This window comes from Alosa pseudoharengus, unplaced genomic scaffold (genome assembly GCF_046254945.1).
Source record: "Alosa pseudoharengus isolate Yale_2024_CS ecotype anadromous, Long Island Sound unplaced genomic scaffold, YU_APseudo_1.1 YU_APseudo_1.1_scf_18, whole genome shotgun sequence".
NCBI classification, from domain to species: domain Eukaryota; kingdom Metazoa; phylum Chordata; class Actinopteri; order Clupeiformes; family Clupeidae; genus Alosa; species Alosa pseudoharengus.
Window position 1 is genome coordinate 22,011,444 of NW_027468650.1, and position 17,758 is coordinate 22,029,201.

Genomic DNA, 17,758 nt, shown 5'->3' on the forward strand with positions numbered 1-17,758 from the left:
AATAGGCGCATTCTGGTGTTTAGAGGAGGTCGCACATGTTTTACCTTTCTTGTCGCATTGAAAAACTTGGGTATTCGTCGGAGGAGGTCTGGTAGACTCGGTCTTGGGGTGACTGGAGGAAACGTTACATCTTGTGCAACTGGATGCCCTCTTCTTGTGCGTAACGTTAACTTTAGTGCGCCTAGCTTGTGGACTTTCCACAGTTTTCGACTTGACGTTACTGCCAACGATTTTCGGCTTAATCTCAACTGTTCTTGGTTTAATGATTTTAGTGTTGGGCATTTTCATAAATTAGGACTTCCAATCAGACTAAACGATTAAACTAGCCTAGTCTACAAGAGAATGCCTATCCGCAAAGCATTAAATCCCCCGTTGTCTCACCTGCACTTTCCTTTGACCTCCTGAACACTTCTCATGAACAGTAGTAGCCTAGGCTACGAGGATTAAGTGGCCATATGGGCAGCGCATTTCACATGGCCAACTAAACCGCTGTTCACTTCTGCTCCCCAGATTAACAAAGGTTGTCACCATGGTAATCCAATTAATGGCACATTAAACACTGCAAAGAACGCTGGGAAATGTAGGCCTAGTAAGATGTGCATTTCATCAAATATCATCAGGACAAAGTCATGTTCAAGTTCAACCTACAGGTAATGAGTTATGTTATTTATTCTATTTAACCTGTTATTTCTGTGTGGTAGGCCTAATGTAAAGGATAACGATTCTTAAAATATTTGACACAAATAGGCATAGGCCCTATAGGCTAAACATAGGCTAATCAATCTAGCCCAACAACTAGAATTAGAACTTTGATAGACTATGAACAGAGGTGTTTTCCAATGTTTATAACAACAACAATGGTATTAAATGATTAGAGTGTTGATGAGTGTACATATTGTGAATGTGGATAATAGCCTAGGCCTTCTGTCTGATTTTTTTAATGTTAAAAGTTGCAACTGGTGAATAAACTCTTTTGAGAGGTGGATAAACTCCAATAAGAGGTAAACTCTATTTCTGAAATTTCAGAGGTGGATAAACTGCGTTTACTTGCGTTTAGCCTATAGGCTATATCCCTGACTGTGAAGGCACCACGATTTTAAACTGCCGGAAAATAGACAATAACTAAGAAATACCAATATGTGTAAGTTCGGCTCTGTGCAGACAGAATGAAATTGGTAGAGAACCAACTGCATGCATTTCCTCGATTTACCTAGAATAAATCAGGTGCATGTCGCAAAATGCCTGGTATTGCCAAAATACGTTTGGTTCCATTTAGCTATGGTCTGTTAATTGCGTTTTAATTAGACTTTTTGTAAATTAATATAATAATGTAAACATTCAAATCCATGCTATGAGAGTCTGCTGTCACTGTATGTTTGTTACTGTATGAGGTCCTCCTACACTCCAAGTGGTGCTGTATCGCTTTTATGATTCTGCCTGTGCACGGCGTACCACCACTCTCTCTACTGTTACCTTTGACGCATTAGGACATGACGGGATTGTAACGCTCGCCAGAAACGGTCACTCTGTGATGAATGATCTCTCTTATTGACTTCGGGCAGGTAGGAGCAATAAGCTGCCAGTTAAGACTTGTGGGCTTTGTAAGGATTTTCTTGACACGCCGTTTTTCCCCGTTTGATCGAAATATAGAGCATGCGTGCATATTTGCTCCAGATAAAGCTTTTCTCCTCTCATGACTTTCATTTTGTAGCATTTACCCAATGTCCGGCAAAGTTGTGGTGATTTATCATCCCTCCGATTTTGCGAGTTGGATGGCTATTGGACATGATTAGCCTAGAAAACAACCACGGTGTCGATTTCGACAGTCCTAGAATTCAAGGAAGTATGACATGCAAATTGTACACATCATTTTCTGTCATTGCGCATACACGCCCATTTTTCAGCTTGTAAATCTCGAATTTGGGGATAATATAAATGCAGTGACGATGGTAAAATAATAGGCCTCCACGGCGCTATTTTAATTTTCGGACAAATGCTGCATTTAATGTGGATGATGCAGGTGACAGGTTACAGTCATGGTTACAGTATGCTACAGTGTAGCCATATTTCTCTTAGCGCTTCTTTATGGTAGCCTAACTTGTGTGACAAATCCTATTTCTCAGAAATTCCTGGTGAGATCATTTCAGATGTTACAAATCTGTAGGCCTACATGTTTTGAATCATATTCTCTCTATAATATATGTTGGGCTATGGCATAAATTTGCACGGCTCACGTCTGTCCTTGCATTCAGGAAACCACCTCTGCCCGTATTTAAGACTCAACATTATTTCAATGTATTGAAAAGATCAAGCGAATACTGATATACAAATCAGATAAATGTGGCCGTTTTACTTCATATCAGTCGAATTTGCATATAGACTGGCCGTTTACAACTTCCTGTTTGACCGCGGTTGTCTGAGGCACATAGCCTAAACTGGAATGTAAATATGTTAAGTCTACTGATGGCATTGCTGCGTAGACTAACCTGTCCATGCAACAGGATACACATGAATATGTAGGAGGCCAGGCAGGTAGGCTGTGTGCTACTCGAAATAGAAGTGGCCATTGGGAAGCATATTTATAACGGATAATATGTTGTTCATCTGCAACCTATTTCTTTGATTATTCTTTTCCATTACGCATCGTTGAAATGAGAGGTCATGCGTGGACATTGTTGACAGATTCATAACCACCATTTAGATGGGTTGACTAATCCTATAACTAAGTCACTTTGCCATTTTTATATTTTTTTTTCTGTTAACCAAACACTCTACAGAACGCCTACATTTAGAAGTTGATAATGCCGTCAAAGTGTGGTTTAAAAGTTGAGTTTTTGTGAATTTTGCTGTGTGTAGGGTAGGCAAACAAAATAAAATTAATGGAGTATGAAGTGCACTATGCTGTGCTGGTGAGGAGCTGACAGTTTTGATGCAGTCTAGTTAGTTTTGGGCCGTGGACATTTATTATGATCGGCGAGTTAAGTTGTTTTACAAGCGGGAGCTTGAGCAGCCCACAGCCAAACCACTGCAGGATTTGTTAGTGAAAATCTGTTTATACAGACTCCATGCTTCAATCCTGTTTCAAGACTGGTTTGGCACCTTGCTTGTTGTGTCATGTTTTGAACCAAGTTGGAAGATACACTTTGTCATTGAACCCCACAAAAAGATAACACATCATGCCCTCTATTTCAGTTACAAGTCTTGTTACAACTGTTTTACAATTGTTTTATATTTTACTGTCTTGAAAGGGAGCATACAACACCAGTTATCCAATTGATTTCAGTAAGAACTGCTTAAGGGACAAAAACAGCAATTATACTGCAGTATGTCTGAAGTACAATGCAGTACAATAATATTTGCATGTCGTAAATATACAATTTCTGCAGTAAAGTGCCGTTAACTGCAGTACTATGTAGTGCGATGTAGTTTTTTCATGTCCAAAATATTGCATATCCTGCATATGAAATGCAAAGAATTCCTCCAAAATAGCCATTTTGATTCTCTTGAAGTAGTGCAGCTATTTTTGTAAGGGATGCTAGTTAATAGATATTTGATGGCTTTGGAAGGCTCTACAGTTTTACTGTAAGTAGGCCAAAGTGTCTACATTTTATTATTGCCATTTTACATGCTATACACACATATAAAGGGCAACAAGGTGGGACCAGCTTGCAGGTCTAATAAAACACACATTATCTGAGTTCTGTTTCTGTTTGCTTATGTATGGCTTCATAGGGGTTTAGTGAGAGTGAATGATACTTAATTTTTGTCGTAGGGCCTGATTTTATGGAAGCCTGTTTCCGCCACTTAAAAAGAAGAGAAAACTATCACAAACTAAGTCAAAATTCTGAGATACTGAATCAAAATTTTGAGATACTATGTCACAATTTTGAGATATTAAGATGACATGATACTAAGTGAAAATTGTGTGATATTTTTTTATTTTAATCTTTTTTTTTTTGCTTAGTATCTCAACATTTCTATTTAGCTCTCAGTGAAATTTTAAGTCAACAACAGAACAGCATAAGATCCAGAGCAATAAAATAATCATGCTCCACTGGTTTGGTTTAAAGTTCAGTGGCAAAGTGGCATTCTTTTACATGACACGATACATGACATGATACATGCCTGAGGGCAACAATCCATCAAAATTCACTTGAATTAAAAGACAACAACAAGACACAGCATAATAACAGTTATATGGGCTTTCATAAGTGAAAGCAAAGCCTCATATATAGAGCAAGGGCACTATGGTTAGCAAAACCCTTTGTTTTCTTTACACATTTCTTTTCACAGCCTCCTGTGACCAGACCCACAAAAGAGATGGACAGGGAGCCCAATAGACAATCTGAAACGGAGAAAAGAGAAAGTCCAGCTCAAAGTCCAACTGTAAACCCCTCTAACCAGCCCAAAGCGAGCAACCCCCCCAACCAAGCCAATGGCAACAGCTTCTCCATTCAGACAAAGATCAACAAACCTCCCAGCCAGACGAATGGGAACAACCTCCTCAAACAGCCCACTGGTAAAATTCTTCCCAGCCAGGCCAATGGCAACCAGAGCAGCGCTTCAGTTCACACCACAATCACCACGTTCCACACGACCCCCACTCTGACTGACCAGAAAGTTGTTCAGGTAACCGAGATCTCCTCTCGCACATGCACTTTTCTTTACAGTTCAAAGCATCTCTCACACCTCCACTCGGTAGTTCTCCTAGTGGACCACCACTTTCACTTTATCAGTCAGTCACAATTACAACCTCCATCCTCTCACACATATTCAGTCTTACCTTCACTCTAACCCTTAGTCGCTGCTGGGGGTCCCCCCCACCCCCCCCCTTCCCCGTTCTCTATACTGTGAAATCTGCTGTGATACTTGGCCCCTGTTAGGTGATCCACCAGCCCAGTCGCCAACCAAGAGGGTCGGCTGCACAGCTGCTGCATCAGATGTATACAGTCCAGCAGCAGCAGAAACAGCAGCAGCATGGCTCGCTTCATGCAGCAGCTCAGCAACAACAGCATCAACAGCAACAGCTACAGCAGCAGAAACGGCAAAGCCACCTGCCAGCTGCACAGCAGGTGCAGAATGCCAGGAAATCGTTGAATCTGCCCCATCCAAACAATGCTTTAAAATAGCTTTAAAATAGCATATTCTGCCAGGCTGCTACATGTATCTATCTCATATGCCTATGTTCTGCATCTCCACCTTCCCATATGTGATATTGGTGCCTGCATGTTGTAATCTAAATTTTGATAACTTTTATTAACCTTTTTAGAACTGTGTTAATACTTGGCTGCGAGCAGGGAGTTGAAGGAAGTGCTTCGCTGAGCAATGCCCTGCATGCATTTGGGCTGCATATTCTCGTTTTTTTTTTTTTTTTGTCATTCCTTTGATCTGGCATGTGCACCATACCTACCTGAGTCTTGCCACAGTGAATGCCTGTGATCACGTTTTTTTTTTTTTCATGTCTATGTCTGCACTGAAAACTTACATGAAATTTACCCCATTAATGCCTTTCCATTTCAGGTCAGATTGTTTGGGGACAAGATGCCATCTTTGTCATCACCAACCAGCGAAGGAACGCCTGTGTCATCACCACAGCAGTCTCCCAAACCAGTATGTTTTTTACTCTGAAAAGTGTAACAAAAATTCTTTACAGGGCTATCTTGCATAAGTTTTCTTAAACAAATCTGCTATTCTATAGTTTTGAAACTGTAACTCCCCATGATTTATGGCAGAAATAAGTTACGTTTCCTGTAATAAAACTTTAATTAGCCTTGTGAACTAGCCTCTACCACGTGAGCATATGTTTGCATTGTGGTAAGGCTATGCTCTAACCGACATGTTCTGTATAGGAACATCACAAGAATGTCTGGGGCTCAGGTAGTTCTTAACCGTTCCTGTTTCTGCTCTCATTCTGAATTGCTCCGTTTCTCTGATTTCTAGGTCACGTCACCCAGTTCTCCTGGGTCTACACACATGGTTCGAGCTTCCCAGAGTCCTCTCCCGGTGACTGCTAACCAAAGGATAGCCCCGCATGCTCTGCTCTTGGGGAAGAGCGCTTGTACCAGTCCTGCTCAAATGTTGTTGAGAGCACAAATGGTACGGGAACTCTACCAGCCTCTCTGCAGTGACATCAAATTCTCATGTTCTTGAGCCATTGTGAGGGACCTTTCATAGAGTCCTAGACATTAGAATGAGATATTTATAGAACATAAAATATAGTTTACTTTCTTTCTTCGTTCTCTCCCCTTTAAGAGATAATGCTTTTGTGTTTTAGTCACTTGTCACATTTTTTTGGTTTGTAATTTTGGAGTCAAAATGTTGCAGCAATGTTTCAGGGGATTCTGCTAAGTAGGTTTGCTATTAGTTATGTATCTCATATCAGTGACCCAGACTAAATGTATTTTCTTCTCCTGATGATATTTTCTCATTTTGTACAGATTAACCACCTCTTCATGCCTTGCTTGCCGCTATCTTCTCTTTGCATACATCACTGTATAATTTCACTCTGTCTTCTTCACCTGTTTGTTTCTGTGCTGCCAATCCTTGGGCTAGCAGCTGATCTTGACCTCCACAGTGCGGCCTGAGCTGCCTGTCCTGTCCTCTCCTTCTTCTCGATTTTCCTCCTCACAGGTGAGCTTTTGATAGAGTGTATGCGTTACGGTCTATGCATGATGTGACTGAGAGAAAATGGCTCTTCTGCTGTGGATAGGATGTGGCGTCCGAGGGTTTGTTTGAGAGGATCTCCGTTTAAGGGTATGCACTGTACTCTAGGAGTGCATTGGCTGAAGAGTGACTGAGGTAGTGAAACTTCTCTCCCTTCTACTTCTCATTGCCTTTAGCTCCAGAGCCTGACCCTTCGTCCACCGCCACCAGGAACCTTGACAATCCCGCCAAATCTCCCGCTCAAAGCCTTGGCCACCATCCCACCGTCGGCAGCGCCTCGTCCGAGGGCCCCCATCGCGCCCCTGAGGCTCAGCCAGACACCCACCGGCCTTGGAAGAGAGGCGTCAAAAGTTGGTGATGGCTGTCCAACGTCTCCCCAAGCTGGGGCGAAAACACCACCTGTGCGTCACCTCACCGTGCCACCTCCATGTACGTTACTGGCATTATCGTCCACTCTCTGGACACTCCATCAGTTAACTAGTACCGCATCGTAGACTGATGTACTTCTTGTAAACTGCAACTCACACTTCCCAAGTCCTCTCCATCCCCTACTCCTTTAACTCTGTAGGCATCAAGTCTTACTCAATCAGTGCTTCAAGACAAGAGTATACACAATCTGAACTGCCTGAAGTGCTTGAACATCAAGTTCAAGTGTATGTGTGCTTGTATGTGTGTGTGTGTGTCTGTGTGTGTGTGTGTGTGTATGTGTGTGAGAGAGAGAGAGAGAGAGAGAGACTGTGCATGTGTGCCTGTGTGTATCTACTGTATGTGTGTGTGTATGACTGAATTTTTGTGTGTATGTAAGCATGTGTGCACTGGTTCCATAAAACAAGCCTGCAACAAAAGAGAAAAGATATGTGTGTGTGTGTGTGTGTGTATACATCTGTGTGTGTGTGTGTCTGTATATGTGTGAGTACAGTATGTCTATACAGACGTGTGTGTGTGTGTGTGTGTGTGTGTGTGTGTGATTCACATGTGCACATCCAAATGCAGTGGTCATTGTGACTATATGACTGTGCTGCACTAGTGCTACTGGCTGTCGTAATTATTAGGTACAAATGTGGTTGGTTCTTCATGTTTTAAACAATATAAGACAGATTTTTTCTCATTTTAATGTTAATGTATATGTGAATTAGAATTCAAAATGTTGATGAATGGTAGGATGTCATTGTATTGTAATAATATGTATATATGTTTGTTGTAATTGTATATAATGTTTATACAAAATTGCATTCTTTTCTCATTTCAGCCCTCTACAGCCCAGTACAATCTCATGCATTGGCCAAACACAAAGCCAGTAGCCCAGGCAGCCTTAAACGATCTCATAGCCAGACTTCCCAGCAGCCAGCCAGCCTCCAGAACCACACCCCTCCAAGCAGTCCCCAGGGTCCCACACCAAAGAAGCCCTTACCAGTGTTATATCGCTGCCCCTCAGCCCCGGGCATGTCCACTCAAGCAACATCCTCCTTTCTGCCCTCCAGTCCCTCTGTCACCACAGAGAGAAGCCAGACCACTACCACCACGAATGCCACCTCTCCCACTTTAGCCTTACCCTTGGGGAGCACGACCCCCACCTCGGAGCGGTCGCTCTTGGCCTCAAAGCAGCTGTTGAAGATCGCTCTGTCCTCAGCCTCTGTTCAGATGGCCAGCAACCCGTCCAAGATGGCCGCCATCACAACATCTCGGGATTATATCCAGTCCAAGCCACTGTCTCCCATGTTTTCCCGACCTATCAAACTAGACTGCCAAGGCCACTCCCCGCAAAGAAGCTTGGGCCAGCCGCTGAACCAGCTTTCCCCCGTGTCCACTCAGATCTCCCCAGTCCCAACAACCACACCAAAAATCCCCTCTCCTCTCCCCTCACCTCAGAGACCCTGCCCTCCCTCCCCAATTCTCCCTCCTGGACTCCCTCCAAGTGGCGCCCAGAAACATCCAAAGTCACCCGTGGCGTTACACCACCCAACAGCCCCCACTGAAAGGCTGCCAAAAGAACAGAAGAAAGTGACAGAGGTGGAGGGGAGGAGGACAGACCCAGTAGTGGAGAGACTGATGCCTCTGGCCCAGCCTCTGAAGACAACCATACTGGTCAAACCTGCCACTCTTACAACAAACTCACAAACTCTGAACGCTACCCCAGCTGGAAAAGCTTTAGACTTCACCCTAGTAAGTTTAATCTTCATGTTTGCTTTTCAGTGATCATGGCTTGCTTTTAGCCAGCAAATCAACTCTGTAATCAACTTTGCTGCACTGGAGGTTGTTTTTTGTTTTGCTTTGCTGTTGTGTTTTTTCTGTTATGTCTACTCACTGGTGTTTTGTCTGGTCCTGAAGTCTGAGCCCCTGTGCTCAGGAGAATCCCAGGGCAAAGCACCAATAAAGAATATACAGAAGAGCCCTCAACCACCAACAGCAACGCCTCCAGCACTTCCTGTGCATCCTGGGGATCATTGTGAGGACGTCTCCACTCAATCAGACAATCACTCAGGTACAGACACATTTGAGACTTCAGCATTTGCGTGTTTGCCTTCAGGCACTAAAATAAGTGCTCTTCAGACCCTCAATACAGTTTTCTCCTCTGGCTTTGCAGCTGTGTCCAGTCTTTCGTCAGACCTGTCACCTACCCAGCCGTCTGTGGTCCCACCATTGAATGACCCCCTGGTACCCAGTGCCTCTCCCTCACCCCTCACACCCCTGCTGGGACGGAACCCCAGTCCTTCTCCCTCATCCGGCTCCACAACAACACCTGAAAACCAGGAGAAACCAGAAGCCACAAAGCCAGTTATTCTAACCCACCTGGTTGATGGCTTCATCATTCAAGAGGGACTTCAGCCTTTCCCGGTGTGGTTCCATTTTAATAATGTTCTCTGATGGAATATTTTGTCATATTATTCTAACCTTTTGGTCACCAAAGAGTCACTCCTAATCATTGGTTAGTCATATGGGACTGACTTCGGTTTTACCTCTCCTCAGGTCATTCGGTCATCCCTGATGGTGGACCAGTCAGGCCGAAAGCTTGAAAGTGCAATGAATGGACTGAAAGATCCAGAACCATTCCACTGTATGGAACCAGCAGATAATTCCTCTGACACAGATGCAGATGTAGGCCCACATGACAGTGAGTAACATACAGGCAAATGATTATGCCAAGTTGGGGACCATCTGCATTACAAAGACCAGAAAATGTGCATGCAATAGAGGATTACAGTACATTTTTACTCAACCCGATTTTACAATCATATTGGAAAATCATTGTTACAATCACATTGGAAAGTCTTTTAAAAGTATATTTTACAGTGTATCACTGTGAGTAAAGCTAATTTGTCCCATAGTTTGCTGACAAATTGAAAAAATTAAATGTAGAGCTCTTGAGAAGAAAGGTGTATTCTTGTGGGTTGTCCGTTTCCATGTTTGAACTGGAATTAAATGTCTAAGTTCTGTATTCCCTTTAACCACCGCCCCCCCCCCCCCCCCCCCCCCCTCACACAACCACCACCACCACCACTCCAATAGATGGGTATGAAGATGGCCAGAGAGTGATGCTGCAGTGTGAGTTCTGCAGAAGAGAAGCCCCCTCTCCATCATTTGTCCGCTCCAAACGCTTCTGCTCCAGTTCCTGTGCTAGGCGGTAAGGCTCGTGCTAACATACTGATCCTCTTTTAAAACCACTATGGTAAAATGGACACTAGGTCATTATGTTTTAGTTCCTGTCACAGCGTCATTACACAAGGCACCATGGCTATGCAGTGCGACAGCATTATACCTGGGGGACTAGACCACAAAGACGACAACAGGAAAGCGCTTAGGTGTATATCATGGCCATGTGTCATTAGTAACGACCAAGAACCGGTCATCAGTAAAACCACAGAGGAAGCTGCACTCACACGGCACACAGACTCATGCGCTCAACTAGTGCATGGAAGAGCATTAAGTGACATTCAAGTATATTTTGTGCACACAATGAAACATCGGAAATAAGAATATGGGTCAGTGAGGAGATATACACAGGTATAGACAATGGCACTGCAGTGGTGTGTGTGTGTGTGTGTGTGTGTGTGTGTGTATGTCCTTTCTTTTTTGCATGCATGCATCAATGCAGACATTCACACAATAACTGTAACAGGATGTGGTCAGACACTGCTCACCCAAGAGTCTCAATGTCAGGGGCTTGTTAGGCAGTGATACTGGTGCCTCTACATGCCTGAGTGGGCCTGTGCAAGTATAGCACAACTGTACAATCAAGTCTTCAAAACCTGTTTGTTTGTAACAATCATACCCCAACCTGCCCTTTTCCTGTTTTTTCCGATTTTCATGTTACAGATTCAGTCATAACAAAAGATTCCGTCCTGCCAGGCGTAGTGGGAGTCAAGATGGCCAGCACAGCCCTGGACTCAAACCAACAGAATCCACCTATGAGGTAAATCTTGGCTGATACTGGCTTGCTAAGAATATGATCATGAACACGGACCTATATACTGTAGGTCATCTACCAAGTGGGAATCATGACATATTCTTAATTGGTCGTTGACTAATACCCTATGTTCTCAGCTTTTCAATAAAATATGGTTCAGCAAACTGCTGTCCCCTGGCCTTTTTATAGATACGTAGTTATCTAAGATCACTTTCATCACAACACTCAGTTCTATTGTGTCAATTAGTTATGGCCCTCGTTGCGCGCTATATGTGTGCTTCAATATGTTTGTGTGTTATTGTGTCTTCAGTGTGTTTTAGATCAGTCAGTGGGCTGCTCTTTCTCTTCTCCACTCCTTTCTAAGGCAGCGTTCACACTAAAACACTTTTTTCACCTCCACAACAGCAGTATTCAAAAGTAGTGAGTGTTGCAATTCAATGTAGAAATTAAAACAGGTAGGGCCTACATGTTGTTGCTATGTTACATTATATTTAGCTAAATCGCTAGCTCCCTGACATAGCTAAGACAGGCAGCTAAGCAACAACCCAACACAACCTAAAAAGTTGAACTATTTTTAACTTTGAGCAACTTGTGTTTTTAGAAGCCTTTTCCGCTTGCGCCCCGCTTTTGAGTCGCATTGCATCAGTCAGTCGCACCATTCTATAGGGAAACAATTGAATTTGAATGCCTTGAGGTGAAAAAAGCATGTCAGTCTGAACGCCACCTAACTCCTGTGTGTCTCATTGCTCAGGCTCAGCCAGGCGCAACTGAACAGTGGCGAGTCCAGCCACCCAGAGGCGACGAGGAGGAGGCCGCTGCCCCCATGAAGACCCGCCTGCGCCGGCACACGGAGCTGGAGCGTGAGCGTGAAACCAGGGATGCATCCGAGGAGGCCAGGAGTGAGCCGTGCTCTCCCCAGGACCCAGCCGCCTCCCCCGACCAGTCCTCACGGCCCAGACCCGCTGAGTGGACTGTGGACCAAGTGTGGGAATTCATATCTGCCTTACCAGGTTGGTTTGTGATCCATGCGGCACAGGGCCCAGTTGTCTTCCAGTGCCCAGCTAACAAGCCAAGCTAAACCAGTTTAAGTAAACACAAGAGTCATAAGGGTCTTGTTTAGGCTAAAGCATATTAAAAAGGTTTCACTTAACATGTAAAGCCTGAACATTCACACTTCCTCCTTTGGTCTTAGGCTGTCAGGAGATCGCGGAGTCATTCCGAGCTCAGGAGATCGACGGGCAGGCCCTGCTCCTCCTGACAGAGGATCACCTGATGACCGCCATGAACGTCAAACTGGGGCCCGCACTCAAGATCTGCGCCCGCATCAACTCCCTGAAGGAGCACTAAGAGAGATAGAGAGAGAGAGAGATAGAGAGAGAGAGGTAGGAGGACAGAGGGATAAAGAGAGGGGCAGAAATGAGATAAGAGTGGGGGGGGGGGGGGGGTGAGTGAAATGACATACAGCGAGAAAATCCCATATAGCCCAGAGCACTTGCCAATAGAACAGAGCCATTTTGTGCACTTTAAAATTGAGAGATTGCGTTTAATTCGTCAGAGACAATTTCCTGTGTGTTTGCAAAAAAAAAAAATCAAATGTTAGACACAAATTACCTGTGTATTTAGCATCTGTCTGGAAGCATGATAGCAATATATGGTCAGTATCCGTACACACAAGATCCACACAGTCATAGTAGGAGGGATTTTTGTGTCCACCTTTTGTATGGGGTCTTATAATAAGGGTTGTTTTTTATATTTTGGACTGAGAAGAATGGACCATTCCCTGTGTTACATAGCAAAGTTGAGGTGAAAGGCAGTGGTAATATTAGTTGCTAGCATGTCCCCTTTCTAGATCTTTTCTTATTGTACTGTATATGTGTACATGTCATAACATTGAAGTGTTTTGTGTGTACAAAGTTCCAGTTGTTTTAAGAAGGATTTGTAATATTTAATATATTTGTTTTTGAGGTTGTGGAAGGTACAACACATGCATATATGGGCGTTTTACAGGGGAAATCATTAACAATACTGTGTTAAGATTAGACAAAAAGGATTTTATTAATCATTTATACTGTGCAAACCAAGCCTAAGAAGTATTGGCTTTAAAACATGTTTAAAGGTATATAAGCTTGAAATGTTTTGTTTTATGAAAACAGGGCAAATGAATTGGTGTCGTTGGAGACCTTAAAGCAGTCGTTTTACAAATGCCGAACCATTGAGGCATTTTATAGTGTAGTATCATGTCAAAAGATGTTTGTCATTGTCACATTACCTTTTCCGTGCCACTTTAAGTATTTAATTAAACAGACATTTTGTTACTGAACCTATGGTCATACTTTTGCCATTTATGAGTATTTTTTTTATTTACCGTGTTTATTGTTTGCAGTGTAGATGTTATAGATATTTTCCTCTGCTAATACAAACATGCCAGGGCATTCAACATAAATTAATCAAGTGTGCAGGATGCATTATCCCAAAATGCTACACCCTAATACTATAGAACATAGATGCGAGGAGAGAAGAAAGTAATACCTTAAGTCAAAAGGAAATTCACAAAAGAACCCTACAAAGCTCAATTTTGCATTTGTATCTTGGTGTAAGGGTCTATGGTATTTTGACAAAATTAAGTATGTATTAAATTGAACAAAGTATATTAAATTGAATGAAAACAGGAAAATCTTCATTAACCCCATTTAGTCGCTCTCCTTTAGACTTAGGCTACTTGAGCGTGTTTTGTGTGATACTAAAACTAAAAAGGGGACCCTCAGTGCGCCTATAGCCGTTAGATGGCAGTCATGTCCGGAACGTTTGATTACTTCGAGAAATTGTTTACTTAAGAAAAAATGGTAGTATTACATACAATTAACATACACTACTGTAAAGTTAGACAGTCTGTTTGTTGTCAGTGAAATGCAAAAACAGAATATAAGCCTAGAGTCATTAGTTATTTATAAGTTAATTTTGAACGTCGGTGGGGTTATAGAAAGGGGGCATTGACAAAATGTTTTATCTGTGTTCCTCTGATAGGCTGAAAGTTTCCTGGTTGGAGACGTAGGTCTTATACACCCCTCGCGCCCCCGTTAGATGGGCTTTCATAATTCAATCCAGAAGTTGACCAAAACGCATTGCCCTGGGCAAAAGGAGGTTCGAGGTCTATTTTAAAATATGAATATAAATTAGCCAGTGGTTGATTAGTGTAAGTATTTTTTGGGTCACTTTCAGGCCTCATTCCCGAGATAAGGAATATTTTTGTGACACCTGAATAATTTCTTAACACTTGTTTTCAAAGGATTGAGAAGCATTTGAAAGAATACAAGGATTTAACTCTTTGTGAAGCATTCCAACACTATGTCTCAAAGCTGTCGATTATTCTGTGGATTTATACTGAGTTTCATTGGTTGGATTGGACTCATAATTGCCACCGCCACAAACGACTGGGTCATAACCTGCAAATATGGCATGCACACTTGCAAGAAGATGGATGAGCTAGGTTCTAAAGGATTATGGGCTGAATGTGTGGTTTCTACCTCCCTTTACCATTGCACAGCTTTGAACCAAATACTCGCCTTACCAGGTAAGTTATAGAATGTGCTAAAAACGTTTCTTTCTGTAAAACAAAATGTGACCGAAAAAGTTTTTTTATAGCCTATAAAATATAACTAGAGACTCATAATCAGAAAATGTACTTAAATACATTCGTATCATATCTGGATGAATAACTGACTGCATTTAAGTGTCGTCTATTACGTTTTAAAATCACGTCACTTTTTTCTCTCAGCTTATATTCAGACGTCCCGAGCGCTAATGGTAGCCGCATGCATTGCTGGCTTCCCATCCTTGGCGCTGGTCATGATGGCTCTGCCGTGCGTCAAACTGGCAAATGAGACAGACGGCGCCAAGCATAAACGCGCAATCCTCGGAGGCATCCTAATTCTGTTAATGTGTGAGTCGCTCTCTGCCATTGCTGCATTTATCCATTTTGAAATCATGATGATACATTGCAGAACAGGGTTAGATTTTTACCAAGCAACCATTATTAGGCTACGTTTAATAAACCATTCGACAAATTTACATGGACCTGGACCTGAACTTGGTTAGGATGCAGACGGTCCCTCTTCCTATCAGAGAGCCTTTCAACGCAATATGTGATCACAATGGCCTTAACCGGGGTTGTAGAAGGGGTGACACCCATCTGGTTGCTAGCCAGGACTTCCTACATCCTGTCACAGTGACCCTAATGATGACACCCACAGCTGCAGTTCAAGGATATTATCTTTAGGATATTAATGGGATGACAGACACCTTAAACCCCTAATCTGATTCAATCTTCAGTCATCAAAATTGAAACATAAGCCTATGAATTCACCAGGGTTGTGTTTGTATGTATTATTCACTGATCAATGCCCATAACCCATTTATTACCTTGTAATTCATTCTTGATGTAATGTTTTCACCCTGAAATAAACTAATTGTGCTCTTCTGTGTCTCTCAGCTCTATGTGGACTGGTGTCCACTGTGTGGTTCCCAATCGGGGCGCACAATGACGAACGCCTCATGTCTTTTGGCCTCTCCCTGTACTCCGGCTGGGTGGGCTCGGCCCTGTGCCTCCTTGGCGGGGCAATGATAACCTGCTGCTCTGGCGGCGGGGCCCAGCCCCAGAACCACCACAACCGCTTCTACTACTCAAAGCAGAGCGGTACGGCCAACGCCATGCCTCCCGCAGCCAATCATGCCAAGAATGCCCACGTGTGAGAGAGAGAGAGAGAGAGAGAGAGTCCTCTTGGCACTGAAACAGACCAGCAACTAACTCCAGAAGAAAATCACACAGGATGCCAATTCTGACCTTCAACCAGAACAGATGGGAGAGACGAGAGATGTTCATGAGTTCCTTCGCCTCTACAGACATTACTTAAATACATAATACGTAAATATGGACTACTACATTGAGTTTGTTTATGGAGTACATGAAGTTTGTCTATGTACTGTCAGTTTTGTATTTTTACTTATAGGAAAATATATTATTACCATACTCTCTAGTTTAGATGGTACCTGTATGCAGGGTGCGATTTGTGTAAAAATCAGAGGGGGGGATGATTTTGAATACGTTTGTAACCCCCCCCCCCCCAACAAAAAAAATGAACGAACGATTCACAGCCTAGTAATGTCATGGCTAATAATACCCTATATTGTTTTTGCCACCTTTGTAACATTTTAGTTTTAGTTTACCGTGGTGTATGACTTTAAACAGCGAGTGTGCTTGGTATGATGATCAGCTCCTCTAATGCAGGGTAGGACTACGTTTTGACAAGCATACAAATTCACCTTGTTCTTGCCCCATCTGAAATGACTTCTCTACTTTTGCTGCCTCCATCCTTTCTGTATTTGTTGTGTAAAAAAACGTTGTATATGATGGCACTGAAGTCTTAAACTGGCTAACAGTGAATTGTGAATTGGCTAACAGTGTTGGTAAACAAATAGCCTACACATTGCGCTACACGCTGCGTAGGCTACGTGCATTCTGTCTCCTGCTGATTTGCGTTCAGTAGCCAAGTGCGTAATATTGCAAAAGTTGAACAAATAAATGTGTTTATTGTAGCCTACAGAAAATAAATAGCCTATCATACTGTCAGTTAATTGCCTACAGTGCAGTGAAGAGTTTGGAGAGTAAAGTTATAGGGCAACTTGAAGTTTTATGAAAATAATTTACGAACCAAAGACCATGAAGCTTCTATTTCTTGCAGCTGTTAAACACCCGCTAGATAGTTTAAATACCCACCAACATTCGTTTTTGCAGTAGGCTACAGATTATTTCTAAAAGTTATTTGTCTACTACTGGCTGATTTATCAAACGAGTGCTTTCTCGTTCGTCCTCCGCAAACTACAGGTGTTTCGGTAGAGAGCCATTGAATAAGCGATGCCAAGCAATTTCTGTAACACTTTTTGTGACATTCAGCAAATATCTCCTCATTTAATGTAAGTTCCTTCGGACAATAGGCCTACGTTCTACTCTACGTGCAGTTGTCCTCCATCTCAGTTGCATCAGTTTTCTAATTTTGAAGGTTCTAAAACATTATTATGCTTTACTGAATCCTTCTCGTTTTCTTTCATTTGTCCAGCTAACTTTTCCATTGAACCTATAGCCATTTATGATGGATTACACACTCGACATTCTGAAATGTCCTGCACGATCAAGGCCAAATTAAGTTATCACGCAGCATTGTGTCAGCAGCATCAGTGCTGACGGTGACGGTGCGTTTAGACTGTTCTCACGTTGCAGGGCTTTACTTATATGAAGTAGCATTAATCAATATGAGGGGCAGAGGGGGATAAATGTTGTCCCCCCCGACGATAAAAAATTATTTAACAGAGGGGGGGAAATCCTAACCATCCCCCCCTACAAATCGCACCCTGCCTGTATGATATTGTTCTTTTTTTTCCTGTTATAAAATCCTACATTTATGCATGAGCACTACATCCTATCATGCTTCTTCGTACTGCCTTACTGTCATCCAGGAAATGACTGGGACAAGGCAGGGATGCATCCCTGTCCCCCAACTGATTTGAAAGCTCTTCCCCTCGTGCTGTTGGGGGCACACGTGTCTGATTTAAACGAGGCATATGTTAGAGAGGCAGGAAACCACATTATTGAAAAACAGCTGTCCAGGTGGCTCCTCGAGGTTTTTTTTCCTGGGC

The 17,758-nt window shown here is 42.8% G+C and overlaps 2 protein-coding genes across 6 annotated transcripts; both read left to right on the forward strand.

The window, feature by feature from the left end:
- The first annotated feature begins 1,473 nt into the window (after window positions 1-1,473).
- On the forward strand, window positions 1,474-13,388 carry LOC143131128 (uncharacterized). 4 transcript variants are annotated; one of them, XM_076290537.1, is made up of 14 exons: window positions 1,474-1,562; window positions 4,294-4,629; window positions 4,884-5,072; window positions 5,521-5,610; window positions 5,941-6,096; window positions 6,840-7,092; window positions 7,913-8,826; window positions 8,992-9,145; window positions 9,227-9,498; window positions 9,631-9,775; window positions 10,171-10,285; window positions 10,978-11,074; window positions 11,820-12,078; window positions 12,261-13,388. In XM_076290537.1, the coding sequence occupies exons 1-14, from the start codon at window positions 1,536-1,538 to the stop codon at window positions 12,413-12,415; spliced, it is 3,162 nt and encodes a 1,053-aa protein (XP_076146652.1). In that variant the 5' UTR covers window positions 1,474-1,535; the 3' UTR covers window positions 12,416-13,388. The 4 variants fall into 4 exon arrangements, with proteins under 4 accessions (XP_076146652.1, XP_076146653.1, XP_076146655.1 ...); XM_076290538.1 differs by having other exon boundaries at window positions 9,248-9,498; XM_076290539.1 differs by lacking the exon at window positions 1,474-1,562 and adding an exon at window positions 1,573-1,843.
- A 783-nt stretch (window positions 13,389-14,171) lies between these two features.
- cldn11b (claudin 11b) lies at window positions 14,172-16,387 on the forward strand. 2 transcript variants are annotated; one of them, XM_076291311.1, is made up of 4 exons: window positions 14,184-14,261; window positions 14,355-14,639; window positions 14,844-15,008; window positions 15,558-16,387. In XM_076291311.1, exons 2-4 carry the CDS (start codon window positions 14,414-14,416, stop codon window positions 15,815-15,817), a joined length of 651 nt encoding a protein of 216 aa, XP_076147426.1. In that variant the 5' UTR covers window positions 14,184-14,261; window positions 14,355-14,413; the 3' UTR covers window positions 15,818-16,387. The 2 variants fall into 2 exon arrangements, with proteins under 2 accessions (XP_076147425.1, XP_076147426.1); XM_076291310.1 differs by having other exon boundaries at window positions 14,172-14,639.
- Window positions 16,388-17,758: the final 1,371 nt, after the last annotated feature.